General features: G+C 53.1%; 1 protein-coding gene across 3 annotated transcripts in view; it reads right to left on the bottom strand.

Annotated features, from left to right (window-relative positions):
• The window catches only part of FARP2 (FERM, ARH/RhoGEF and pleckstrin domain protein 2), an 83633-nt gene that overhangs the window by 40654 nt on the left and 16210 nt on the right, over nt 1-26769 (bottom strand). For all 3 annotated transcript variants that reach the window (XM_053655183.1, XM_053655182.1, XM_053655184.1), the window contains exons 3-9: nt 15527-15631; nt 15195-15237; nt 13937-14015; nt 11533-11630; nt 10427-10541; nt 4143-4290; nt 443-538 (exon numbers count right to left, since the gene is read on the bottom strand). In XM_053655183.1, coding sequence (XP_053511158.1) covers nt 443-538; nt 4143-4290; nt 10427-10541; nt 11533-11630; nt 13937-14015; nt 15195-15237; nt 15527-15631 — 684 coding nt within the window. The remainder of the gene's footprint in view (nt 1-442; nt 539-4142; nt 4291-10426; nt 10542-11532; nt 11631-13936; nt 14016-15194; nt 15238-15526; nt 15632-26769) is intronic.

Genomic DNA, 26769 nt, shown 5'->3' with positions numbered 1-26769 from the left:
ACTTCCCCGCAGAGACCAGGGCACCGTCCGTGGTCCGGTGTGGGGGTGTGGGCCAGAAGAGCTGTCAAAGGGTCAGTTTCTGAGTCACAGACGCCCAGAATGCAGGGACTGTCCTCCACTCACTCCAGATGGGCACTGCACGTGCACTGGCTGCAGCTCACACTTCGCACTCCAGCCCCGCTGCCTGGAGCACAGAGGCGGGGCTTGTCAGACTGGCGCAGTCCTGGCCCCACCCCCAGCCCTGCCAGACCTGGACCTCATGCAGCACCCTCACCAGAGAGCTGCAGGGTTGACTGCGGGGAGCCCTGCAGGCCCCCCACTTGAACCCTGCCCTTAAATTCTCTGTGCATTGCGGTGAAATGATTCATAGAACAACAAAGTAACTCACTGTCTTAGCAGAATACATTCTCTTACAATTTAACAGCTGCTCAAAATCACTTACGTGGACCTCTGGGTGGAGTTTGATGAGGAATCTTTTCCTCTTGAAGCTGAGCTTCCGGACCCTGGACCAGTTGAAGGTGTTGATTTTGGTGGTGCCCTGAAATCCAAGAGACACACGCTCAGGGACACGCACCTTCTCAGGAGAGAGAATGTTCAGGTACCGTCACCAGACGGCACAGCCACGCACGGGGCATTTCACAGCAGCACTCAGAACGGCTCCCAGCTGAAATGTTACTACTGCTAACTTATCTGCCTGTTTTGGAAGGATAACTTGATATCTTTGATAAGGCTTCATTGTGAGTCATTTTTTACTAATGTTAATATTAACATTTTTGAAGCTGACCTGTACAAAAAGGCTCGAGGGTCACAAGGGGCAGTGGAGGAGCCCAGGCAGGGCCGCCTCCTATGAGTTACGCTTCTCCAGAGGGAGGGAAGCCAGCGTGGGCCTGGGGTGTGGGCCGGAAGTGCGTGCTGTGCGCTCCCGACACGGCTCCCGAGCACTCGGACCCGGCTCTTCAGGGCCGGCCTCTCCCTGCCCAGCAGGCCAGGGCTCTGCGGGCCTCCCGGGTGGGGCAGGCAAAGTAGAAAATGAACCTGGAATATTCTGTTGTGCAAGAATGTGGTCAAAAATCATGGGGACATGTGACAAGGACACAGGAGCCAGCTTGAAGGGACTCTGGTGGAAGAATGTGGGATGATTTAAAAATCAAAATAAATAATGGTAAAAACAGATTGCAAAGTATCAGATTATAACCCAGACTATTATAGCTTGAATTTAATGTGAGTATAACATGAATCCAAGCCCACAGTAAGAACAAGAAACTAAAAGAAAAATGGGATTTACGAAGTCATCCTTAGCTGACCTTCACAGTGATTTGCCCCACTGGCAGGTGGGGAGGGGTCTCCGAGTCTCCCTCCACAGCCTACTTACTGATGACCAAAAGCAGACCCATCTGGCCACTGATCGACGCTGACGCCACCAGCAATGGGACAGGCGGACACCCTGGGACAGGAGGGCCCCGCAGGCCACAGCACCACGGGCAAGTCCCAGGCGATCCCACACGATGGCCATTCTGTTCCACGAGACGACCAAACACCAAGGTCGTGAGCCTCGGGAAAGAAGAAGAAAGTCCCCGACTGAAGGAAAGTCCACCGTTCCACGGGCGGAGTGGCTGTGCACGCTGCTGGATCTCAGATGGGATCTTCTGTGACGCTCAGACTGGAGCAGCAGGAAAAATCCGCGTGGGGGTGCGGGTCTGGGGGGAGGGAACTCTACCGCTGTCCCTCTTCTGTAAGCTCGAAATGGTTCCAGCAAAAAACGCCTAGACGTATAAAGTCCTCTCCTGGCACTTTCTGCTCTTGACCGTCGTGGCCATTCATGCCGCACATGTGAGACGGGGACAGCGAGACGAGGACCGACTTCCTTTCAGGGAGACTGAGAAGGTCCTCAGCCCGGGAGGGGGGTGCTGAGGGAGGTGCAGCGTGGGGCACCTGTGCTCGCGAGGCCCCTGCCTGTCCCCATCTCCACGACTGTCCAGGACACGCAGACAGGAAGCTGGTCAGAGGTGGCCAGGGCTGGGGGCTGCTGCCGGCAGCCACGTGGGATGAAAACGCCCGGTGTCAGGAGCGGTGGTGACCGCGCAGTGACGCGAACGTGCTGGAACCGACTGAAGGCGCACTTCTAAGTGGTGAGGTTTAGGGTGTGTGAATTACATCTCAATTTCAGAGCTTCTTGATTTAAGAGATGTCCTCAAAACCAAGGCCTACACGCAGGGTCCACATGAGACCTGAAGCTTCCTGGCCCCCCAAATACGGCCAAAATGCTAAATGACTCTCATTTCTTGTCAATGTAAAGTACTGGAGAATTTTCAGATGTTCTCGAAAGAAGCGAAAGGACCGACCCAAAGGAAACAGCAACAACAGAGACGCGACAGCTGCTTCCAGCCGCAGGTTCCCTGTTACTCGACTGTGAAGGCACCTGCAGCCTGCGAGTCCCTGCCTCGGGTTCCGAGTTGCTTCCCAGGGACGTCCAGCACCATCCTGGGGCTCCGGCTCCCCCCGCAGGGCGTCGGCGGGGCCTGGGGGCTGCTGGCCTCTCCTGCTCCAACCCCCACCACTCATCCTCGCGCTCCGGCTGCTCCAACGGCATACCGCGCGTTTCTTTTTCTTTTTTTAAGATTTAATTAATTTATTTTTAGAGAGAAGGGGAGAGAGGGAGAGAAACATCAATCGGCTGCCTCTCACACATTCCCAACTGGGGACCTGGCCCGCACCAGGCATGTGCCCTGACGGGGAATGGCACCAGCGACCTTCAGGTTTGCGGGACGACGCCCCACCCACTGCGCCACACTGGACAGGGCACACGTGGCCACGTTCAGGGCACAGGCCCTCTCTCCTCCTGCCGATGCGCTCAGGCACCTCTACGTCTGAGCCCCCGAGAGGAGGAGGCTGCTCCGGCTCGGATCTAGTGCTGCGAGTCTCCTCACGGACAGACGGACAGACGGACAGACGGAACCAGGCTTCTGTTTTCAGCCCCAGCCTGCTCCTGGCAGCTGAGAGGTGCCTTTGTGCAATCCTGGGGGGACACTGGCCTGCTCCCAGCTTTCCCTCCACAGGCCATTGGATTCTAGTCTTTTCCACACTCCTACCACTTCCCAACTTCCAGAATTCTGTTGGTGCTCTCACCTCCTGTGGTTCTTTTCCGGTCTTTGTTCTTTCTGATTTAAATATAAAAAGAAAAATAATTCCATCTCTGTCATTCTGGCAGGGGTTTCAGGGAGCAGATAATATATTCACTCTAGAAGTCTCCAGGCCCTTGCTTTTTCAACATTTTCTGATGACAACAGCTGGGTTTGGACAGATATGCAGTTAGAACCTGTGATGTCGGGACGGTGATGGGTGTGAGCAGCTGCAGGACCCAGGACCAGCCGCCTGAAGGAAGGGTGTGGTGGCTAAAGTCTCTAGTGTGAACTGTTGTTTTTCTTTTTTCTGGCAGAACATTGATTTGACAGCAAGGTCAAGAGAAGGAGAGAGAGCTTGGGCAGGGCCTGCACAGACCGGCTGCTGCAGGGGCCGCTGCAGGGGCTGCCGCAGGCCGAAAGGTCTTGGAGGAGGGGCCCGAGTCCGGCTCTGGCACCACCCACACCCACAGGTGCACGGGTGCCAAGCCGGGACCCTCCTGAGAGGGGCCTGCGGTGGACACTGGTGGGCAGGACCGGGAATGGCCCACGGACTCTGACCCTCGAAGGGCCTGTATCTCCAGCTGGAACCCAGGACACATAACGTAACTACAAACAGAACTTGGCGGCCTTCTGCGCACCCATTTACACAAACACAAGCGATACAAAATTTCTACAAGACCACACACATTTTCTAGCGTGTTTGGTCTCACCTCCACCCAGACCCACACCTGGAGGCCACCCCAGGGAAGGGCCCCTGTGTCGGTGCAGGTTCTACGGGGAGGCCTTTGCTTCGCTGTGAGTAGCAGCGGGACATGCCCGGTGCTGAGGGGCACGGGCTCCAAGATGGCGAGGGCAAGGGCAAGAAGACGATCTGTCTGCTGGGGAGGGGTCAGATCAGATGACATGCAAAGCTCCCCTCCAAGTCCCAGACCTCGTTCACCACAACACAAACTCACCCACGAGTGTGAAAACCAACCCCTGCCCCGTGCCCAGCAGCGCACCAGGACGGCCCAGCCCTACCTGGAACACGAGGACCCCCATGTGCGACACGGCCAGGTTAATCTTGGTGCCCTCCCTGTCGGAAGCCTTGTGGAACCTGATGCCGTACATCTCCAACTTCCGGGCCACCTCCAGCACCTGGAAGTCCGACTCGGCAGGCGTCTGGCCCCTGTGACAAAAGGCAGAGGGGTCACAACACTGCCAACGGCGCAACTTGGACAGCACAGAAGCGATCGGGGGAGACTTCCAGCCAAGATGGAGGCGCAGGTGGAACCACTGTGCCTCCTCGCACAACCAAAATTAAGGACAACAAAGATTTAGGAAAAAAACACAACCAGAACAGAGAGAAAATTGAACTGCACGAAAGTCCAACAACTACTCAAACAGACAGGTAATAGGGGCAGAGTTGGTGGCTGGTGGAGAGGGGCTGCAGCAGGAAAAGGCAGTGGCTGCCAGACCCGGATGCACAAGTGGCGCAGGGCTGACTGTGGTCACACAATTGCGCACAGATAAACCAGGCAAAAGCGGGCAGCCAGAAAGACCGCGCAACCCAAAGCTCCAGCGCCAGGAAACAAAGCCTAAAATCACCGATTGGAAAGGTGTCGGGAGAGACTCATAGCCTCGCAGGAGAGTTTGTTGGGGAGACCCACAGGGTCCTAGAAAGTACACAAGCCCACACACCTGGGAACCAAGCACCAGAAGGGCCCAGTTTGCTTGTGGGAAGCAGCAGACAGGATGGAAATCCGAGAGAGAGGGGAGCAAGCATCATTGTTCCCTCTCTGACCCCATCCCCACATACAGTGTCACAACGAAGTGACTTATTGCCCTGCCCTGGTGAACACCTAAGGCTCTGCCACTCATACATAACAGGCGCGATCAGATGAAAAAATTATGGCTCAAACAGAAGAACAGATCAAAGCCCCAGAGCCAATATTTCTAAGTGACCAAGAGATAGCCAACCTATCAGATGCACAGTTCAAAACAATGCTGGTCAGGATGCTCACAGAACTGGTTGATTTTAGTTGCAAATTAGACGAAAAAAGGAAGGCTACATTAAGTGAAATGTAGGAAAATGCACAGGGAACCAACAGTGATGAAAACCAAACTGGGACTAAAATCAATGGAGTGGACCAGAAGGAAGAAAGAAACAACCAAACAGAAAAGAAACAAGAATTTGAAAAAATGAGGAGAGGCTTAGGAACCTCCAGGACATCTTTAAATGTTCCAACATCTAAATTATAGGGGTACCAGAAGGGGGAAAGGAACAGCCACCAGTGGAAAACTTATTTGAACAAATAATAAAGAAGAACTTCCCCGATCTGGCAAAAGAAATAGACTTCCAGGGAAATCCAGGAAACTCAGAGAGTCCCAAAGAAGGTGGACCCAAAGAGAATCACACCGAGGCACATCATAATTACATTAGCCAAGATTAAAATGAAGGAGAATTCTAGAAGCAGCAAGAGCTAGGGGACAGTCACCTACAAAGGAGTTCCCATCAGACTGTCAGCTGATGTCTCAAAAGAGACCTTACAGACAAGAAGGGGCTGGAAAGAGGTATTCCAAGTCATGAAAGGCAAGGGCCTACATCCAAGATTGCTCTATCCAGCAAAGCTTTTATTTAGAATGGAAGGGCAGATAAAGTGCTTCTCAGATAAGGTCAAGTTCAAGGAGTTCATCATCACCAAGCCCTTATTATGTGAAATGTTAAAGGGACTTATCTAAGAAAAAGAAGATAAAAAATGTGAACAGTGAAAGGACAGCAAACTCACAGTTATTAAGAACCACACCTAAAACAAAAGCAAACTAAGCGGACAGGTAGATCAGGAGCAGAGCCACAGAAATGGAGATCACGTGGAGGGTTAGCAATAGGGGAGTGGGAGGAGAGAGGGGGAGAAGGTACAGAGAATAAGCAGCATGGACGGTGGGGAGAAAATAGGCAGAGGGCAAGAATAGCGTGAGAAATGCAGAAGCCAAAGAACTTATGACACATGGACATGAACTAAAGTGTGGGAATGTGGGCAGGAGGGGGTGTGCAGGGTGGAGGGGAAGGAAGGGGGGAAGGGGACAACTGTAATAGCATAATCAATGAAATACATTATAAAAAAAGGAACCAAATGAAAATTACAAAGTGATCAGGGAAACGGGCTGGCAAAGGAGGCGCTGTGTCAGAGGGGCTGGTCCTCTGCTGCCTGCAACTGTGCCCAAAAGTACGAGCAGCGCAAGTGCACAGCCAGGCAGTCCCTGCCCTCGGGGGCCCCCTGCCCTCAGGGGCGGGGGGCGTTCTCTTTGCATCCTTGAGGCTCATCCCCGACTCTGCTCTCAGTGTGATGAGGACTGTGCACCCAGGACAGTGGGCATCGGCAGCTCTGCAAGCCCCCGCAGCCCCTTAAACGGCCTGGTGTCCAGCCCAACCAGCGGAACACCCTCTCTCGAGGAGGAAACAGAAGACTGGACGCAGACACCAGCTCCAGTTTCTCCACATGCGGCTCCCACCTGCCGGGCCCTAGCCACGCCCCCACTGCCCCTGGGAGGGGCCAGGCTCAGAGGGAGCAGCTGGCACAGGGCCGAGTACCCTGCTCAGGAGACCCACACCCTGGCCTGAACCCCACACGGGGCACTGTCTGTCCACAACTTTTTGCCTCCCAAATGCCTGAGTTTTCAGACTTCTAAGAATAACATAAGGGTTTGGGTTATGCCATTCCTGGGATTTCCATTTTCTGAGTTTGATACCAAAACCTGACTATTAAATTCTATTTTCATAAATTCTCAACGGTAAGAGACACCATGTGACCTCACCACTCTCCCAGGAGCCCCAGCCTGGAGCTGGACACCCATGGGCCCTTCTGCAGCTCTGAGACTGGGGACGGGCGGAGGCTGGCAGCGCCCTGCAGGGCCTGCTGGACCGGGGGTGTCGAGGTGAGATGGGGACCAGAGAGGAAAGCAGGAGCGGAGAGAAAGCCTGTGCCTCTCAGAGAAACCTGAGCCTCCAGGAGTAGATGTTGAACAAACACGGTCGATAAGGGTCATTCCAGTGAGATCTCAGATGGCAACAAAGAATGTTTCTGGAAAATGAAGAAAGGAGATCCCTTTTTAAAATTTTTTTAAAGATTTTATTTATTTATTTTTTTAGAAAGAGGGGAAAGAAGAGAGAAAGAGAGGGAGAGAAACATCCAAAGTGTGGCTGCTTCTCGCAGGCCCCCCACTGGGGACCTGGCCTGCAACCCAGGCATGTGCTCTGACCAGGAATTGAACCAGCGACCCTCTGGTTGGCAGGCCAGCACTCAGTCCACTGAGCCATACCAGCTGGGCCTGATCCTTTTTATAAAATGCAAAAACCCTGGCTAGCGTGTCCTCGAGCTCTGTGGAGGGCGGGACATGTGAGCCATGAAATGGGACATTCAGCTGAAGTGATTTCTAACCCATGAGTTGAAGGTGCTGCCTTGCTCCTGCCCAGAGTCAGACGCCAGAAGACAGGAAGGTGGAGCAAAAAGGAAGCAGAACTGAAAGATTTGCAAAGGGTGACACCCTCAGGGCGTGGCCAAGAGACCACCTGTGGGGGCACTGGGGCAGGTCAGCCATCTCCACGAGGTCAGGACCCACGGAGCTGCCCCCTCCCAGCCCGGGGCACAGGGCTGCATGGGGTGCGGCTGCCTCTGCCCAGAGCTGCAGGGGGAGCGCAGGCGGGGGCGCCATGTGGCGTGGGGCCGTGGCAGGAGCTGCTGCAGGGCCCTGGGAAGCCAGGCCCTGGGCCATAGAGGGTTCTGCTCGAGACTTGAGGGCTAGTGCCATTTGGCCTGTTAGGCACCCGTCACCCTTTTCCTCCTGCTATCCCCCCCCTTTGTGGTGGGAATGGCCACCCAAGCCTGTCCAGCCACTGGGCTGCGCAGGCTCACAGCAGGAGGGGCTGTGGCTCAGGACCACCTGTCCCCAGGTTTCCCCCACGTCTGACTCAGGAGAGCCTTTACAATGGGAGGGGTGTTGGGGTGAAATGGATATAATTTGCTTGTAAGGAAGCAAACGGGGGGGTGGGGTGGGGGGATGGGGTGGAAGCTTCCAAATGGAATGGTTTTGCCTCCCAAATTCATATGCTGCAGCCTAACCCCCCAGTGGTGTATTTGGAGGGGCTCCCCTTGTGAACAGGGCTAGCACCCTCAAAACAGACCCCAGAGAGACCTCCCACCTCCCTCTGTGAGGACACAGGGAAAGGACGCTGTGACCCGATGGGGTCCCCACCAGACCCCTGTCTGAGGGGCCTTGGTCTCAGACCTCTGGCCTGTGCGGTCTGTTACAACAGCCAGATGAACCAAGACAGCAGCTTCTACATCTTGCCCTGCAATGTCCAAACATCAAAGAACATAAGGCAGAAGTCAAGAAAAACTTCGTTCGCTGTCCTGCTCGGGGACACAGGGTGTTTCTGGTGGGCCAGGGTGAGCAGTATGAACCATGCAGGGAACTCATCGGATTTCAGGAAGGTACCCAGTGTGTCTAAGAAACCTACACAGAGTGGCCAACAAAGGTAAAGACGGTGATGCGTCCTGGTGACAAAGGCAGCGCGCTAGGCCCGCAGGGGCGGGAGGCAGGGCGGCGCCCTCGGAGAGGGTCCAAGGGCGTGTGCAGCAGCTCGTCCGGCTTCCCTCCCTGGCTTTTGAGTCTTTGGAGCAGCCCCCACCACACACACATGCGTGCACACACCACACGAACACGTGCACACAGGCGCGTCTGTGCACACATGAACACATGGGCAGGTCCCCGGCCGGCCTCCCGCAGGCTGTCGCCATGCTCCCCCTCCCTCGGTCCACCCCGAACCTGGCCGAGGCCGTGGGGGCCCGTGGGCGCCGTCACATTGCTGAGCCCACAGGCGCCCTCCCGCCCACACTCAGGATGCCTGCCGGTGAGCCTCCCCTAGGGGCCACGGCCCCGCCCTGGAGCCCCCCTTCAGTGACCGTGGTCCCCATGCTCCTGGCTCTCTCCCAGCTCATGGGCACTGTGGATGACCCTCCTGTATGCATTCCCCAAAGCAAATCTTCAGGGGTCTGCCCTGGGCTCTGCTCTCTGCCGTCTGTCTGTGCCTCCCAAAGTGAGCTCCTCCGCTGCACTCTGGGCCCACCGGTCCTTGGGTGCTGCTGCCTTGGTGGGCATGTCCCAGAGGCCGGCCCACCCCTTCCTCTAGGTGGCCAGCCCTGGCTGTGTGTGTCTTGGCAGGGAGGGACCCTGCCCCCAACGCCAGGGACAAACCCTGAACAAGTGACCATCTCCTTTGGGCTGGCACTAGGAGAGGGCCCGTTGCTGGCTGGACCTCGGGTCCAGATGACCCTTCGACCTCCTGCCCCTTCCCTGCCACTAGCCGGGTGACAGCAACACCCGAGGTGCCAGGTCAGGGGTGCCCAGGTCAGGGGTGCGGCTTCTGTAAGGTAGCCCAGGTGTGCTGGACCTGGACACCGAGAGGTGGTCAAACTGCCACACCCGAGAAGGAGTTCACGCCCTCACTCAGTTCTACCCATGAACAGGGGTCACGACAGTGTGTAGTACACAGCATCTAAGGACCACGTCCAGCTTGGCACAGAGCCCAGCTGCAGCCCCAGCGCCCAGCCTCCCACCAGCTCTCCTGCTCTACCTGGCAGCCTCCAGGGCACCTCCCCACCGCGCACCCTCACCGCCACTCTGTCGTGGGCTCCGCCCACCGCCGGCAGGTCCACTGCACCTGCACACCATGTGCTGGCCCGACATAGGCTCAAGAAAGGCAGGCCTGCACTCTGGTGAGCGGGGGACGCGTGAAAAAGCACGTGCGTCCTGCAGGACAGCGTCCTCGTGCTGGACTCCTGGTCTGTGCTGGTCAAGCTGCCCCTGCCCAGGGGCAGACAGCAGGGACCGAAAGCCTCACCCACACGGGGCTGACAGAACGAAGGTGCCGCTCGACAGGCCCCGACCTCTGCCTGTGGAGGCCCTTGTGGTCCGTGTGTGGCCACCTCCCCCTCGGCCTAGGGGCCACCCTGGTGCTGCCTTCTCCGGTCTGTCCCCGCTGCTCAGTCCCTCCTGCTCCAGCAGGTCCCCTCCAGGCCTCCCTCACTTCGGTCCAGGAAACACGCTGGAGCCAGTGTGGGGAACCAGCCGCTCGGCTCCCTGCCTGCTCACGGCAGGGCCGCCTCCACCGCCACCCCCGCCTCACTGCTCCCGGCCCTGACGTCCTTCCCAGCCCTTTTCTCGAGTGGGGTGACCACACCCTCAGGGAGCTTTGGTCAGCTGCGGCTTTCATCAGAGCCTTAGTGCAGGCCCCCGACGGCCCGTGCCGGCTCTGACTCACTCACGTGTGCCTCCGGTGCAGTTCCAGTACCTTCTCCAGACAGCGCTCCTGGTGGGGCAGGTACTGGTTGGCTTTGAGGTGCTCTCGATCCAGCGTTTCATCGTAATCCCCTATTTCCGCTGAGATGAGAGGATGACAGTCAAGAATTCTAACTTTTTTTAAAAAAGATTTTATTTATTTATCTCTAGAGGGGAATGGAAGGAGAGAAGGAGAGAAATATCAATGTATGGTTGCCTCTCGTGAGTCCCCTGTTGGGAACCGGCCTACAACCCAGGCACGTGCCCTAACTGGGAATCGAACCGTGGTTGCTTGGTTCCTAGGCCCGTGCTCAATCCACTGAGCTACACCAGCCAGGGCTTTAACTTTTAAATAAATAAACTTATTACTTTACTACAGATTTAAAATTATTTTTCTTTTACCTTACATCTGTAGAAAAATGAATATATAAAAAGTAATATAAATAAACAAGGATTTGTTTTTTTTTTTTTAAAGATTTTATTCATTCTTACTTGTAGAGAGAGGGGAAAGTAGGGAGACATGTGCCCCCTACTGGGGACCTGGCTCATAACCCAGGCATGTGCCCTGACTGGGAATCAAACTGGAGACCCTTTGGTTCACAGTCTCGCACTCAATCCACTGAGCCACACCAGCCAGGGCAAGTTTGTATTTTATTTTTCCAAATGTCTTATGCTAAGAAGGCAGACAGACAGGTGAGGAAGATTTTTTTTTGCATTTTAGAGATGAAGACACAGGTGTATGTATGACTTGCTGTGTTTAAGTTTCGCATGTACTTTGTTATAAGCTGTCTCAAGACTACTGTGACCAGGGTTTGTTTGTTTCATGGTAATGTATTTCAAATCAATTTTCCCACCAGGGCTTTTCAAATTCTCAAGGAACAAGTTTCTTTCCAATTTCATGTATTTTCAGGCTATAAATGGTTTTAAAATGGTAGTTAAAGTCCAATAGCTTTCAGTAATGTACTTCTTTTTTCATTTCAAGCCAATCTCAAACTCCCAGCAAAGCTGCACGTGCAGAACCGCACTCCTCCCGTAGGAGCGCCGCCTGCGCCCCCGCCTGCGCCCCCGCCGCGCCCGCGCAGCCGGCACTAACCCTGCAGCAGGTGGGACGTGAGCAGGGCCGCCGTGGTGTCTGAGCAGGTCAGACGCTCTTCCAGCAGGTCCCTCTTCAGCTGCAAGGCAAACAAGTACCTGGAAGGGAATCCAAACATCAGACAGATGAGCTCCAAAGGTTCCAGAACACACTCCCCACATCTCTGTCACAGAATAGCACGCAGCCGTAGGAAGCAGCTGCTGCTGACGACAGCAGACCACAGTGCGCTGAGGCGGCGTCGCCAGGGACCCAGCCCGGCCCGGCACACTGCACACCACTCACGCCTGCTGCACCGACTTTGTGTAAAAAAGCAGAAACACCCAGTTAAGATACAGCATCACATGTGGCTGTGAACCTGTAAGCAGATGGATGAGATTTCTTGGCTGGGACCTGGGGTCAGGATTCCCGGCACCACTGGTGAGGCTGTCATGGGGAAGGCGGTCCGAGGGCGCTGCTGGGCTCACGCCGTCTACCAACAGCAACTACCCGGCGCCACTGCAGGGTCTGGAAACACGAGAGCGAGCAGGACATATGCTCTCTCCCCGTGCTGGGACTCACAGTCCGGGGCAAGCTCTTACAGCGCAAAGGTGCGCACCCTTAACCCAGTCATTCCGCGAAGTGTTTGCAGAGCCCAGGGTTACATGTGGACAAGGGTGCTTTTTGGAAGCATTATGAGAGAGAAAAACTGGAAATAACCTGAATACAAACGAGAATGGTTAAGTAAATGCGGCTGCAGCCCTGTGTGCACTCGCACGGAAAGTCCCCCCCCATGCGTGCTCTTGGCGGTGGGCGGGGTGAGTGCTCCGGCGGGGCCCCCGGGGCAGGGCCAGCTGTGGCCAGGGGCCCCTGGGGCAGCATGTCCTGCAGGGACCGAGCGGAGCCCTACTTTTACGCTACATGCCTTTATTTTAACATTTTTATTTTCTCCCCACAAACAAGTACTGTTTTGGAAATAAAACCCAAGACACTGAATTAGGTAATACCTCCTATTACTCATCACTTTCCAGGCATATACGGAGGGGAACACCCCCCTAAGTCAGAATTTACTTATAAAAATTGTGTATTTTTCATGCTTAAACATCGGTCACCTTCAGAGCACTTTCCATCTGATGCAATACACCTACTGAGACATTTTTTCCACTGCTCAGTTTTTGAGCTCTTCAATTTTGATGCTTCTGCTGTTTTTTGTTTCACCTCTTTCACGCTGGCAAAACATTTCCCTTTGAGGACTTTTTTCATCCAGGGAAACAAAACACAAGTTTCTTGGGGTGAGATTGGGTGAACAGGGAAGGTGGGTCATGGGGGTCATGCCACTTTTAGTCCAGAACTGCTGAAAACTCAGTGCGGTGTGGGCAGGTGCCCTTGTAAATCTCCCACCGTGGAATGGGCAAAAGTACTGGGTCTTCAAAAATAAAATTCACTGAATCCGAACGCAGCCTCTCACAACAACACCAGCTGGTGCACTGACACAGATGGGTTTCTGGAGCACTCACCTGGTGGAAACCTGTACTGCAAGGGACCCGCCCTCCAGAAGGTGGTCTCAGGTTTTACAGGTGCCCCCTTGTATATGGACATATATTCAGAAGCTGTCCCCTCAGGGACTTTTTGTTAAGTGTGAGGGATCTATTGTTCTGTGTTCACTGTGAAGAATCCTCGCTGTCCCTGGAGTCATTTCCTCACTCTGACAGCCTGCAGCTCTGTGGTGGTGAACGATGCGTGTAACTGGGTAAAGAGAGGTCCTAAGCCATCTTGGACACATCTGCGTTCCACTGCAGGGGCAGTTCCTCCTGTCCCTCCCTCACCATCCTTGGCCCTCCGCTGTCTCACACCTGACCTTGGGCTTTGAGTCGGTTTTGAGGTTGCTGCTTCACTCTTATTACAAAATGGGCACACAAAACACAAGAGAAAAACCTTCTATAATGCTACTGCCCAGGTGAAACAAATGTTCAATGTCTCCTTACAATTATTTCTGTGAAGAGGGGACTGTGAGCTCGAGAACAGCAGGAAGTTGCCAGACACAGCTCTGCTGCACCCACTCACGAGGGCTCACATACCCGGTGCTTCTCCTAATTAAATGTGTTTTGTTGATACGAGGTAACTGAATGGGCAAAACTCCTAAGAATTCCACGCACATGTACAATCTGTGCTCATGTAGAGACTATCAGGTAGATGGTACCCTAACACCCCATTTCTTACTCTCAATTTGCACTACAAACCTTCTGAGTCCCTTCCACATTTGTGTGTGTACAAGGGTTAGTTGCCAAAATGCTTCTCTTCTCTGTTACACGTGGATCGCAATTTTTATGTGAGTGTGGGGCTCATTCTTTGCACACACATGCCCTGAACACCTGGTGAGCCTGGTGCTGGGGGAGAACGCAGGTGAGTTCAAGGTCCTGTTCTTTACCGTGTGTATTCTTCCTGCAACTGACCCGGATCCGGCGGGAAAAACTTCACTGCCAGGCGGAGCACCGCACTCTTTGGCCCTATAAAAAGAAAAAATTTAAATGTCACAAATAAGGCCAATCTCTGTATCTGCTATCTTCCTATGTGTTACAATATAATTGAGCTAGTACTTCCAAATAGACCGTTAAAGCGAATCTTTTCAAATAAGAGGCTATTATGAAATTTTCTATGCATGAAATTGTGAATCCTAAGTACCAGTCATATACATCGAAGAGAAATTCAAAACTGTTGTGTTAAATGGAGGTTTCTCAAGGAAACTCTAAAAACAGGCAGGAAATTACACATTAAAATTTTAAAATGTTTTTATTTGTAAAAGTTAAGGTATTCACAGGATTAGTAGTAATAAAAATTGTTTTTTAATTCCTTACATACTTTACTGAGAGAAAACTCACCAGTCACCATCACACTAAACTTGAATAACCTAACTACTGTGAGGAAGAGCTCGCCTGAGTATCTTAGCTTTCCTGCAATTTTACACCACCATATAATTTCTCCAAAAAGAAAAAAGGAATTGTTTTGCTAAAATGCTATAGCAACTGAAATGTCCTTAGCTCATCGGTGAATAACAAAGTTACTCCTACAATCTTAGTTTAGTCTGTAAAAAGCTCCTGGTTCCCTGGCTAGGTGTAGCTCACTGGATTGAGAGCAGGCTGTGAACCAAATGGTTGCCAGTTCGCTTCCCAGTCAGGGCACATGCCTGGGTGGGAGGCCAGGTCCCCAGTAGGGGGGCGCACAAGAGGCAACCACACATTGATGGTTTTTCCCCCTCTTTTCCCTTCCCTACCTTTCTCGCTAAATATAAATAAATTAAATTTTTAGGAAAAAAACCAGGTAAATTCAGCCTATACAACTATATAAGAATTAAGAGCATTATCAATGTCTTAAATTTGCGAAATTTAATAAACAGATTCACAAAAGTTATGTTTATGATTATAACTGTTTTATTAAAAATGCCAACTAAAGGAAGACCCTCAGTGTCACTTCCTGACTTAGACTCGGTGCGCTGACTTCTGCACACCCAGACCCGGAGCGGGGCGGCGCTGAGCTGCACTGGTGAGCTCCAGGCCGGCCCGCCCGCTGCTGGCGCTCCCTGCGTGGCTGCTGTGACAGAGAGCTTCTGATCACACCCCCTATTTAAACAATCAAGAACCAGAGTAACTTAAATGAACACATTTTAAGGAGTTAAAAAAAGGACTTACTTCGTACTTGCCTAATGATGGGTTTCATAGGTTCGAGCCAAACCTGAGGAGGATTTAAGGAAAGAGAGTCTGTCAACCAGTCCCTCCACCACCTACGCAGCGTGCATCCAGCCACGTGCGTGGGGGAACACGCCCTCTACTGCCATTGGCCACGCCCCCAACTATCCGCCACGCCCCCCGATGGCGCAGCTCCGATAGTGGTCGCGTTCTGGTTGGGAACTACCTTACTTGTATCGTGACAGTCGTCCTCAAGGCTCTCGGTGACCCATGGATGTCGAGAGGACGCTACAACACATTCAGAACCTATTTCCAAACGAGGGAGAAGCACCTACCCAGGAGGACGGGACGTTCTGGTACTCCAACCCGAAGTAGTCACATTCTATCAGGTTCAAACGCCGCCACACACGTGTCAGTAAGAGCTGGCCGTCGCACTTCGGCTGTGGCGAGACGGGAGAGAGCGAGCACAGAGGGGAGTGAGGGGCCGTGGAGTTTACGGACGCTGGGGCACAGGGCTTCCTGCACACGAACTGCGTGCCAGTTGATTTCTTGTTGCTTCCTTCCAGGAAGGCTACAAACTGTCACAAAGCAAATAAATGGGCCTGGGGCAATTTGCACTCAGAAACTGACACCAAATGAAGCTAAAAAATTCTCTCAATTTTACATTCTCAGTGTCTTTAGTCATATTTCTTTGTAACTCTAGGAAACGGAAACCATTTTTAGTCTTAGTAAACACTTCATCAACTTCTGGGATTTACTAAGAAGGTGGGTCTCAAAGTCCATTTTGTGTGAGATCCCAGTGGCTGATGCAGTACCGGGAGGCACTTCACGCTCGTGGGAAGGACAGGGGCCTTTCTCAGATGAGGTGGGCGATGGGCTCCAAACGCTGGCACCCTGAAGACCAGAACAACTCGGAGGGGAACAGGTCTAGACTCTTGAGGCGGGTAAAGTCTTCCTGAGCAGAGCACAAAGGAAAGGCTGAGAGAGCTGACGACATCAACATGAGAAACTTCTGAAGACAAAGACCTGGAGCAAAGTCACAGGCTGCAGTCACAGTGAGAAATCCCGCTTGACTCCGACTGCCCCTGTGACCTGGCCAGAGAAACACCCTCCAGGGGGACACACTGCTGGAGCCGCTCGAAAACACCTCAGAATTTAAACTGTGCAAAACGCCTCTGCCCCCACAATTCCGCTTTTGGGACTTTCTCCTGCACACACTCGCTCACCCCACCAGACAGAGCGGGACGTGTAGGACAAACTCAGCGAAGAACTGGGGACTGGACGACGGGGCCTCTGTAACGGAACACAGGCACCCTGCGTGAGCAGTTGTGGGATGGAGTCCCAGACTGCAGTTTCGTCACAGAAAGCGTTTCCGAACCTATGCAGTGTGTGTAACACGACCCCATTCGATGAAACGCACACGGCCCGTTCGAGTGCAATGGAAACCAGTCTGGATGGCTGGACACTGTCTCCAAGGTGACACGGTGACCACAGCGAAAGGACTAAACTGGGGAGTGAGGGGACCAGGGCCGTCAGTTTTACCTTATTTAGGAATTTCTGTAATGTCTGAATTTTCTTCAGGCACGTCATTTTTGCAATTAAAAAATAATATATACAAGTGTTTATGGGAGCAGGCAAACCTCCACTGTCCCAGGGACATCATGCTCCTTCAGGTTTAACTGCGGATTTTCTTCTCTTTAAATATTATTTATTTATTTATTTTTAGAGAGAAGGGCAGGGAAGGAGAAAGAGAGGGAGAGAAACGTCCATGTGTGGTTGCCTCTCACATGCCCCCTACTGGGGACCTGGCCCACAACCCAGGCATGTGCCCTGACTGGGAATTGAACTGGCAACCCTTTGGTTCCCAGCCCGCGCTCAATCCACTGAGCCACACCAGGCAGGGTGGGTTTTCTGACTGGTGCTCCTAAAACGAGAGTTCTCATTTGAAGGAACAAAGCCCTGTATCCCATCCGAACGAGGACGCACAGAGACACAGCTGGATGCACCTCGTCGGCGCGGAAGTGGAGCTGCGGGAGCCTCACACTGAAAACAACCTAGAAGGGGAAGGGCCACCCCCCGAGTTCAGGTCCCCTTGTCCTCCCCTCGGGCGGGTGTCGGGGTGTGCCCACACTCCACGCCCGCTCTGTGCATTCGAGGACAGCGAGGACAATGCTCCCAACCTGGACGTCTCAGAGGGATGCGAGCTAGTCCCCCGGGGGGTGGACAGGTCGGAAATCACGGAAATCACAGGGTTTGCCGCATCCAACCCCTTGACAGCCCCGGGGTTGTAAGACCACCCGGGAAAGCTCTCTTCAAGCCAGGTGTCCTCTGCACACCTTCACCCACCGCCACCGGGATAATCATGCAGTCCCTCCTCTCTATTTTCCCTGCTGACTGAGGGGACCAAGTCGCTGCAGGACCAGAGGTGGGTGGGGCTGGGGACTCCTTGGGGTCACCCAGGAGCACTCCAAGTCCCTCAGCTTGAGTGCACATTCCCGCAGCCTGCACACCCAGGCTGGTGCCCACTCAGGAAGGTTTCTCTTACTTTCCCTCGGCTGACCTGAGACATGTCCCGGGAGAGCCTGGCGGCCACCTTACCCGCAGGCCCCTGATCTCGGCCAGTCCCGCCTCACTACCACGTTGCCGGGTGCCCACCTCCAGTCCCGCGCTGCTGGCGGCCGTGCATGCCTGAGTCTGGGGGAGTCCCTCCTCCTTGATGGCGAGTTTGAAGGGCAGGGACTGCATCTCAACCGCCCTCCAGTCCCTGGGCCCAGCCCATGTGAGGCAGGCCACTGACCCCTGGCCCCCAAACTGCCGTCACTGCTCTGCTGCGTTCAGCCATGCCCTCTTCTTCCTCTACCTGGCACCCCGTGTGCTGCCCGGGTGCAGTCGCCCCAGGAGGCCTGCTGCCTGGGCCACAGGACAGCAGGGCACGTCCGTGTGCAGGCACATGGCGGCACGTGCCCGACGAATCCTGGTCACCCAGAGTCCCACACCCGGGAAAGGGTGCACGAGTCTGGTGTGAACATACACTTAGTTACACACACGTCTGTGTTCTCACACACATGTGTGACACACACGGGTGGACACATGCGTGAAGGGACACACACGTATATGGACATGCACACAAATGAATACACATATTCATGTATGCAGGTGTGTTTCCTCCTGAATTGGAGTAAATGCTGTTAAACTAAAAAAGTTCCACAAGCCAATGATCCCATGTTCAGGTAAGAAAAGGAATTTTGGATTCTCTCTGTCACCTGAAATACACACTCGACTCCTACAAACCCCATCAGAACCAGGCGTTTTCACGAAGAACCCGACACTGCCAAAGCTATTTTAAATGGGTCCGAAGCACAGTAGTGGGGACTCCCTTCTCGATCTTTTTATGAAAAGGACCCCCCACACTGCAAGCAGACCCACACACACGCCCTGCAGAAAAATGTCCACTCATGGACATCAATAAAAAGATCCCCAATAAAACAGCAGCAGACAATAGTCAGCAACAACTAGAGAGTGGTAAACTATAAACAAGTAAAATTATTCAAAAGGTAGAGGATAATTCAATAGAATATCAGACATTCGTTACCACGCTAATCCACCGAGAAGGCATCTCATAAAATGCAGTTTGCGCTCCTGGGCCCACAGAGGAGACAGGTGACTGTCCATCTGACCAGACGGGTCCCTCCCACCGGCGCGTCTACCACTACTGCGTTAACACAGACATCGATCAACACAGGGAAGATCAGAAAAGACGAAGAAAACCCATCACTTGCAGATATGCTAAATAACTGAAAATCCAAGAGCATCAAGTAGAAAACTATTATGAAAAAGAAGGAATTCCATTAGGTGGTGGGAGGGAGTTATCATGCGGACACCAGCGGCTTTCACACACACAAATGAGCACCGTCTTCAGGACAGAAAGCAAGAGTCCACTGCACTTGGAGCAGCAACAAGGAATGCCGAAGCACCTGGGGTAAATTTAACAACAAAGGGAAGCTCTGTGAATCATGTAAAGACCACTGTGGGGGGCGGGCAGACAGAGCAGAGGGTAGAGGAGAGACCTCCCAGGCAGGCCGGCTCTCCTGGGGTAGCCCACCATCTGGGTCAGAGTGTCAGCAGCGCAATCTGAGGAACCAGAGGCTGATTCCACGGCCGATGCACATTTCTGAATGCAGAGGAGGCCAAGAAATGTCTGAGAGAGAAAAAGGGGGGGACCAGCCCCGTCAGGTATTCGAATTGCTGAAAACCACAGTACGTGGAATGTTTGGTCCTGGGCACGTCTGCCAAGGAGGTGAAGAAATATGTCCCAGCACACAAGGTGCTGGCGTACCTGACGAAGGTGACATTTCAAATCCATCAGTGGGAGAAAAACAGTTTCCAACTAAAACGACTGGGTACCTACCTGGAGAAAATATGGTTGTAGGTGTACCTCGCATCCCAATTGCAGGATGAGTAAAACGCCTCACCATGAAAGCATCTATTCACGAAAGAGCAGCAATGAGACAATTTTGTTTTATGCCCCGGGTCGGGGAGGCCATTGTCAGCACGCTCCGGAAGCTAGCGGCTGGCCATGATGGGAAGCTTGAGAGGCTGAAAACACAAAACCCAAAAGTGTCTGCCAAGAAAGAAGGACTGTGAAGTCAAAAGACTTTTTCAAAAACAAATAGGGAAAAAACATTTATGGCTCCTATTACAGACAAAGGGCTAATTTCCTTGGAACACAGTAAACTTCAAAAATCAGTGATGAGATAAGAGCTGGAGAGAAAAATGGGTAAAAGAACAGGCTGTTCACAAAACAACGCTCAAAGATGTTCACACACACACACAGAGGCCCCCCGTGTGTGCACCCGGGAGCGGCGTGAACCTCACCCTGCAGCCAGGACCCCAGCCCGTCTTGTCCACCAGGTGGGCAGGGCTCAGAGTCTGAACGCAGCAACACCCACTGGTGGCGCACGGCCTGAGTCCCACGACGGGCTCCTCGCACAACACGCAGCCAGTTAACTAACGTCTCCTGCCGAGTGCACGACACCTTGCCATCTTTCCCAAAGTGAATTTTAGGTACCAAACTTTAAGAGTATTTTTCAACATTACTTGTCAAAATAACTTTTCACAGGTTCATCCCCCATAATTTCTTGAGGGGTGTCCTGACCGAGGTCATTAACTGTTGCCATTGACTCTGCTCTCGGTGTCCCTGTTCTGCCGCACGTCCACTTGTGCCCACGCACGTGTATGCTCAGAATTCACCACCTTCTCTTCCTGAAAGCAGACAGTCGCCACCAGGTGGACTGCAGTGCTCACTGTATGTGCCCACAGCAGATGGTGGGAGGACACCGGCTGCGTCCCAGGCAGGCCCCACAAAGGCAGACCAGCGGCCGCAGAGCCGGCTCCCACGGAGACGGGGCAGCGCCCCGGCCGGCACCGAGCTCTGGGAGCTGCAGGGCAAATGGCCCCAAGAACACAATGTCCGAAACACAGGTCAAAATCCCGACTCTTGGCTCAGTGTTCCCGTCCCCCAGTCGGTCAGCTCAGACGTAACTGTGCACATTGTGGGTCACATCACAAAAGTGCCCTTACAGCGCGTGTCTGGGAGCGGATGGGCGACCACGGCTCAGCTAACAAAGTGCTTCTTTATTCTTTGTCTTGAGCAGTGTGGGAAAATTCCTCCTGAAAAAGCTTGACTTCTTCCTTCAGCTTGTTTGTTTCGTGTGTCTCTTTAGTTCATTTGCCAAATTATAACGTCTCCATCGAGATGCCCACTCCCTAGGATGCGTATCTCTGCTGCTGGTTTCACTGCTGGAGATTTTCCTGGTCTGATAAGTAAACCGGCTCTGATTTCCCTGTACAGTGTCATACTGTGGAAGGAGAGTAATCACGAGGGCTCGCGGGGAACTGAGCACCATTCGCCCTGGGCTGTGTGGAAGGTTACCGGCGTTTCCGGTGGGCATCCTGTTCTCCCTGGCACACTTCCACACCTTAGGTTCCCCAGCTGCTGCCACTGAGACTCGCGCTGAATCGGCACACAGCGGGGGCTGCGCCTGCCTGAGGGTGGGGCCCTGGATGTGGGCGAGAGGGATGTGCCCCCACTTGGCGTCAGACGGGAGAGTCAGGCCTAAGACGAGCTTCTCCGCAGCGGGCCCTTCAGCACTCAGCCGTGTCTATGGTTTCTCTTCAGTGACTGGAGGAAACAGGACAACAAACGTCCCCACATTTGAGCCCATGAATGTGGGGGAGAGTTTTCTAGGGTGGCCTCTGCCCCGAGCCTACCCCCAGCCTTGCTTTGTGAGATTGGGGTGCACGGGGACGAGGCTTCACGCTGTTTCTGGGCTGCTGGTGCCCCCACCTCTGAGATTCTCCCCACACTCCAGTCCCACAATTCCTCAGTGCTCTCCCTCCCCCTCGGCTGGCTGTCCCCGTCACTGGTTGTCACTCCCGTCCACTTTCCAGCTTACAGAGTTGGTGTACTGGTCTCCTGATCAGTCCCTGGAAAACGCCCATGGTCTCTGAGCCTCAACAGCTTCACCTTGGAAAGAAGAGTCCTAAAAGCAGGGGGAACAAACCCAAGTCTCCAGTGGCTCTCCTGCCACGTGTCACTTCAGGCAGTGGGCACACGGAATGGCACAGAGGCTGGCCCTGCCCCATGGGATGTGGGCGTGGAAGAGGCCCATGTGGTACCTGTCCTGTTAGCTCCCTCCTGAAGTCCCCAAGTTCATGGAGCAGCCTGAGGCCAGAGCTGGTGATGAGCTTCCTGAACGCAGGGGTACAGAAGCACGGGAAGGTTCACATGTGCCCTGGTCTTGCGGGGGGACCGGGGAGGCGGCCTGGCACCAGGGCGATGCCACATGGAACAGAATACCATGTTTTCACAGGCCATGTCGGATACGGCACCGAACACATGACCTCCATTTCTCATGAGTTTCAGGAGTTGGGAGAGACCCACTTTTTACTGCTTGTCTTTAACTGAGCCTCAGGAACAAAGCGAAACAGGTGTTTCTGCTCAGCAGCCTCCTGGGCAACTCCCTCTTCTTCCTCGTCAGCGAAGGGCTCTGGTCGGCCTGCCTGTCCTTGCCTGTATGCGCTTGTGAGAACACAGCCCCGGAAAGGAAACCTGTCTGTCGGCGTGCCGCTCACGCCCCTGCCGGGCGCTCTCACCGGGAGGCTCCCCCGGGAAAATCACACTGCAGAGCCGGGCGGGGAAGCCAGCGCAGGGCAGCCTGCAGCCTCATTTGCAAAGGGCACAGATAACCACGAATGAGCAGGCACTGAACACCAAACTCCTAAAACAAAGAGAGACTGGAAAGCAGAAAAATTAACTTCCGGTGAACTAAGTAGATGTGCCGCACAAAACAAAGCTTAATTAAAACATCTAAGATCCTTGAAAAGGTCAATGTGTTGGTAAAATGAGGAGACTCTGGGGATGGGGGTGCAAACGAGGAGAAAGAATACAGGGAAAACAGACTGAGGGGAGGTGGGTGTAGGTCGCGATCAGTGGTGGGAACGGAAGCAGACGCACGCCCAGGACACGGAATAACGCAAGAAAAGTCTGAGCTCACAACCCAAGAGGAACCACAAACGCTGGGACAGGAGTTCCAGGGTGTGGGGTGGGGGCAGCCTGGAAGGTCCTGGGGACTTTCTCCGATACTAAGCTGTCATTTCTCAGTCTCTTGTGGAATCACTCAAGATCAAAAAAATAAGAAAGGAACAAAAATATAAAGCCGACTTTCAGCAAAATGAGCACGCGGCCAAGTCCTGATCACAGACTCAGTGGCAAGCGTGACGGCGGCAGCAGAGCTGGAGCTGTCCACGCAGACGGGACGCCAGAGCACACTCTCGGCGGGGGCGAGGCTGCAGCCCGTGGAGTCAGACCCCCGAGGGGAGGAGCCCCCACACAGACCCGCCTGGCGCGGCAGAGCACCGAAGCCACCGCAGGCAACACGGGTGGGACAGGAGGAGAGGCGGCCCTGCAGAAACGCTGCTGCCAGGGACCCCCACTGGCTGAGAGGAAACGAAGGCCAAACGCTCTCACGCAGACCTCGGGTCCTCAGATGCCCTGCTCGCTTCAGCTCGTCTGGAACCAGCCACCCGCGCGGGACCTCCTGAAGGCAGCCAAGCCTTGAACAACTTACTTGCTTCAAAAGTGGGTGATCAACGTAGAACCATCATTGCAAATATTTGAAGGTAATCAAGATAAAAGGAAAGAAACAGAAAAAAACAAATAGATGGATACTCAGCAGAAATGTTGCCTCTTTATCAGATGGAATCGTGACCAAAATTTCATCATGAAATTCAAAAGTAGTCACTAAGGCACCTGTCCCCGTAACAAGAGCACACAGCAGAGGTACCAGCGACACCCATGCAGAGAGGACGGGCGGTGCGGGAGCTGCCGGGCCCTGCTGTCCAGCCGTGTGACCTCGGGCGACACTGTCCATGGGTTACTTGTCTTTTTGGGGTTGAATTTTCAGTTACTTTTAAAAACACGTTCTACATATAAATTCCTTATCGGATATACAATTTGCTCTCATCATCTTCACTTTCTCAACAGTATTATTTCTAGCACAAATGTTATTTTAATGAAATCCAACTTATCTTCTTGTTCTTTTCTCATTTGTGGTTTTCGGGTCCTATCTAAGAAATCCTCCTCTAACCCGCTGTCATGAAAATCTGTCCCTAGGTCCTCTTCCAAGGGTTCTCTAGTCTGCACTCTGACGTCTGGGGTGCCGATCCATGCGAAGTCAGTTTGTGTGTGCGCTGTGAGGGAGGGGTCCCACCTCGTGCTCCGTGCGCAGCAGCAGGGTCGTCCCAGCACCACCTGCTGCAGACAGCTCTTCCCCCACCGACTCGGCACTGTCTCCGTTGTGCGCTCACGAAATGACCACAGACCTAAGGCTTTCTGGACCCTCAGCTCCGCCCCACTGGTCTGTGTGTCCACTCTCATGCCAGCGCCACAGGGCCTCGACCACCGCGGCACTGGAGGCGGCCGTGGCATGGAACTGAGAGTCCTCCGCCTTTCTTCTTCAGGATTGTTTTTGGCTATTCTAGGTCCCTTGCATTTCCATGTAAATTCCAAAACCAGCCTGTCAATTTCTGCAGAAAGCCAGCTGGGACTCTGACAGGGATCAGTTAAGTCTGTAGATCCGCGGGGAAGAACCACCCTCTCAGTGACAGTAAGTCTTCCCACCCACGGTCACGGGATGTCTTTCTACTTAGATCTTCTTGGATTTCTTTCAGATTTTACAGTTTTCTGCGCACAATGTGTTTCGTGAAATGAAAGTGAATGATTTGTGCTCCCTACGCCAAATCTCTTCCTGGAACCTGTACGTATTTGTTGAAGAGGGAAACTCAGTTTCTTCTGATCCTCGGTTCTGGCCTTTAAAAATCTTCTTTAAAATTCACATTTTGAAAAAACACAGAATGAGACTCATCAGATTTGTTTTTAGTAGCATGTAGCCCCCTCTCCTCAGTTAACAGAGCTTCTCCGAGAAAATGCCTCATTTGGTTCCCTCACAAGCAGGGCGCCCAGGGGCCTGGCCGGGCGTAAATGCAGAACGGAACAGAGCGCCGATCATTCCAGGGTTTCACTTATGTTGTTGCCTTTGGGTCTAGGTAAGAAATCACGATGTAAAGAACAGTACGTATTTTTGTAGCTGGATTCGACAAAAAACCCTAAACACAAGTAAAACCGAAGGTTTAAAAAATGGGCGGGCGACACCAAAGGGGCGGCAACCTGACGCTGCCCACAGGCATTGGTGACGCGTTTCCCGGCGCGTGGGGACTTTCAGTTGTTTTTACCATTGCACTGGGAAGGAGAAAAGACCTCACTGGGTCATTTTACTATCTTTGTAATTTTCCTCTACGAATAGTTCAATGCAAAATCTCCAGCAGACTAACTGGCTATTCAAAACTCTTTTTATGGTATGTAACTACAGATTTCCCCTTCAAGAAATTAGTAGTTGACTACCTAGAAGTGTACAATTTTGAGGTTCTTTTCATTCCCTAAGTACTTTATTCTTTTTTTGATGCCAGTGTAAATGAAACTGTTTTCTTCCCTCTTTTTTTTAATCCTCACCCAAGGATACGTTTTAATTGACTTTTCTTTCTTTTTTTGGAGAGAGAGGCAGAGAGGGAAGAAGACAGGTGGACACTGAAGTGGGAAACACCCGACTGTGGCAACCCACTCCCACGTGTCGGTGCGCGGAACGACACCCGAGCACCTGAGCCGCCTGCCCGGGGAGAGCTGCCTTCTTCATTTATTTTGGGATTGCTCATTGCTAGTGTGTAGAAACACAAAAGAGGCTGGTGTACTGATCTTGTATCCTGCGCTCTTGCTGAATTCCTTAGTTCTATTAGGTGGGGTTTTTTTTGTAGATTCCTTAGGATTTTCCATTTAAACAATAATGTTGCCTTGGCTGGTGTGGTTCAGTGGACTGAGTGCCAACCTGGGAACCAAAGGTCACAGGTTCGATGCCCAGTCAGGGCACATGCCTGGGTTGCAGGCCAGGTCCCCAGAGTTCCTCTTCCACATCAGTGTTCCTCTCCCTCTCTTTCTCTACTCCTTTTTCTCTCTAAATTAATAAATAAATCTTTGCCCTGGCTGGTGTGGCTCACTGGATTGAGTGCCAGCCTGTGAACTGAAAGGTCACCGCACCAATTCCTAGCCAGGGCATGTGCCTGGGTTCTGGGGCAGGTGCCCAGTTGGGGGCCCTTGTAAGAGGCAACCAACTGATGTTTCTCTTACACGTTTCTTTCCCTCTCCTTCTCCCTCCCTTCCCCTCTTTCTAAAAAGTAAACAAATAAAATCTTTATTTAAAAAAGTAAACAATAATGTCACCTATAGAGATAGTTTCATCTTCCTTTCCAGTCTGGATGTCTTTTGTTTCATTTTTCTTTTCTTCCTAGTGTCCTGGCTGGAACTTGCAGTACTAGGTAAGTTTCTAAATCTCTCCGGACCTCAATTTTCTCAAGTATAAAACAACACTCACAATTATGCTCACAGTGAGGACAGAATCAAATAACCACGTGCAAGATGCTGCTGAGGAGGGCATGGGAGACGGTGCGTGAAAAGCACATCGACGCACGGGGTTCCCCCTTTCACGGGAAGGCGGAAAGTAAACAGCACGGGAGCCCCAGGTGCGGGGCAGACAGAAAGCCGCAGGAAACCTGACTCTACCGAACACGCGGTTGAATTTAGGCAAAAAGGCACTGAGGCAACGAAAAGTGTGTTCCACGGGAGGAAGACAGCGCTGTGCCCATCAAGTCACAGGAATGGACACAGCCACCCTGACCAGCACAGGGTCCGTGCCCACAGGACGAGGAGGAGGCAGAAGGGGCGAGAGACACAGACCCCTGAACCACAGGAGCCCGTGTGCGAGGGGCCACCCCAAACACCCAGGGTTACCCCCGGAGGGCGGGCCCCTGGTAGCACAGGCCTCCCCCCACCCCCAGTGTTTGTTCCGGCGCATCAGCTGAAGTTGTTGCGAGAGGCTGCGTTTCGCTTCAGTGAATTTTTGTGGAAGATTCTTTCAGCCTGTTCGCCCGTTTCACGCCGAGTGACTCGCGAGTGCACCTGCCCCCACCT

Source organism: Artibeus jamaicensis, unplaced genomic scaffold (assembly GCF_021234435.1).
Source record: "Artibeus jamaicensis isolate MK-2021 breed Jamaican fruit bat unplaced genomic scaffold, CSHL_Jam_final contig_944, whole genome shotgun sequence".
NCBI classification, from domain to species: Eukaryota; Metazoa; Chordata; class Mammalia; order Chiroptera; family Phyllostomidae; genus Artibeus; species Artibeus jamaicensis.
This window is presented reverse-complemented; position numbering and strand designations above follow the sequence as displayed.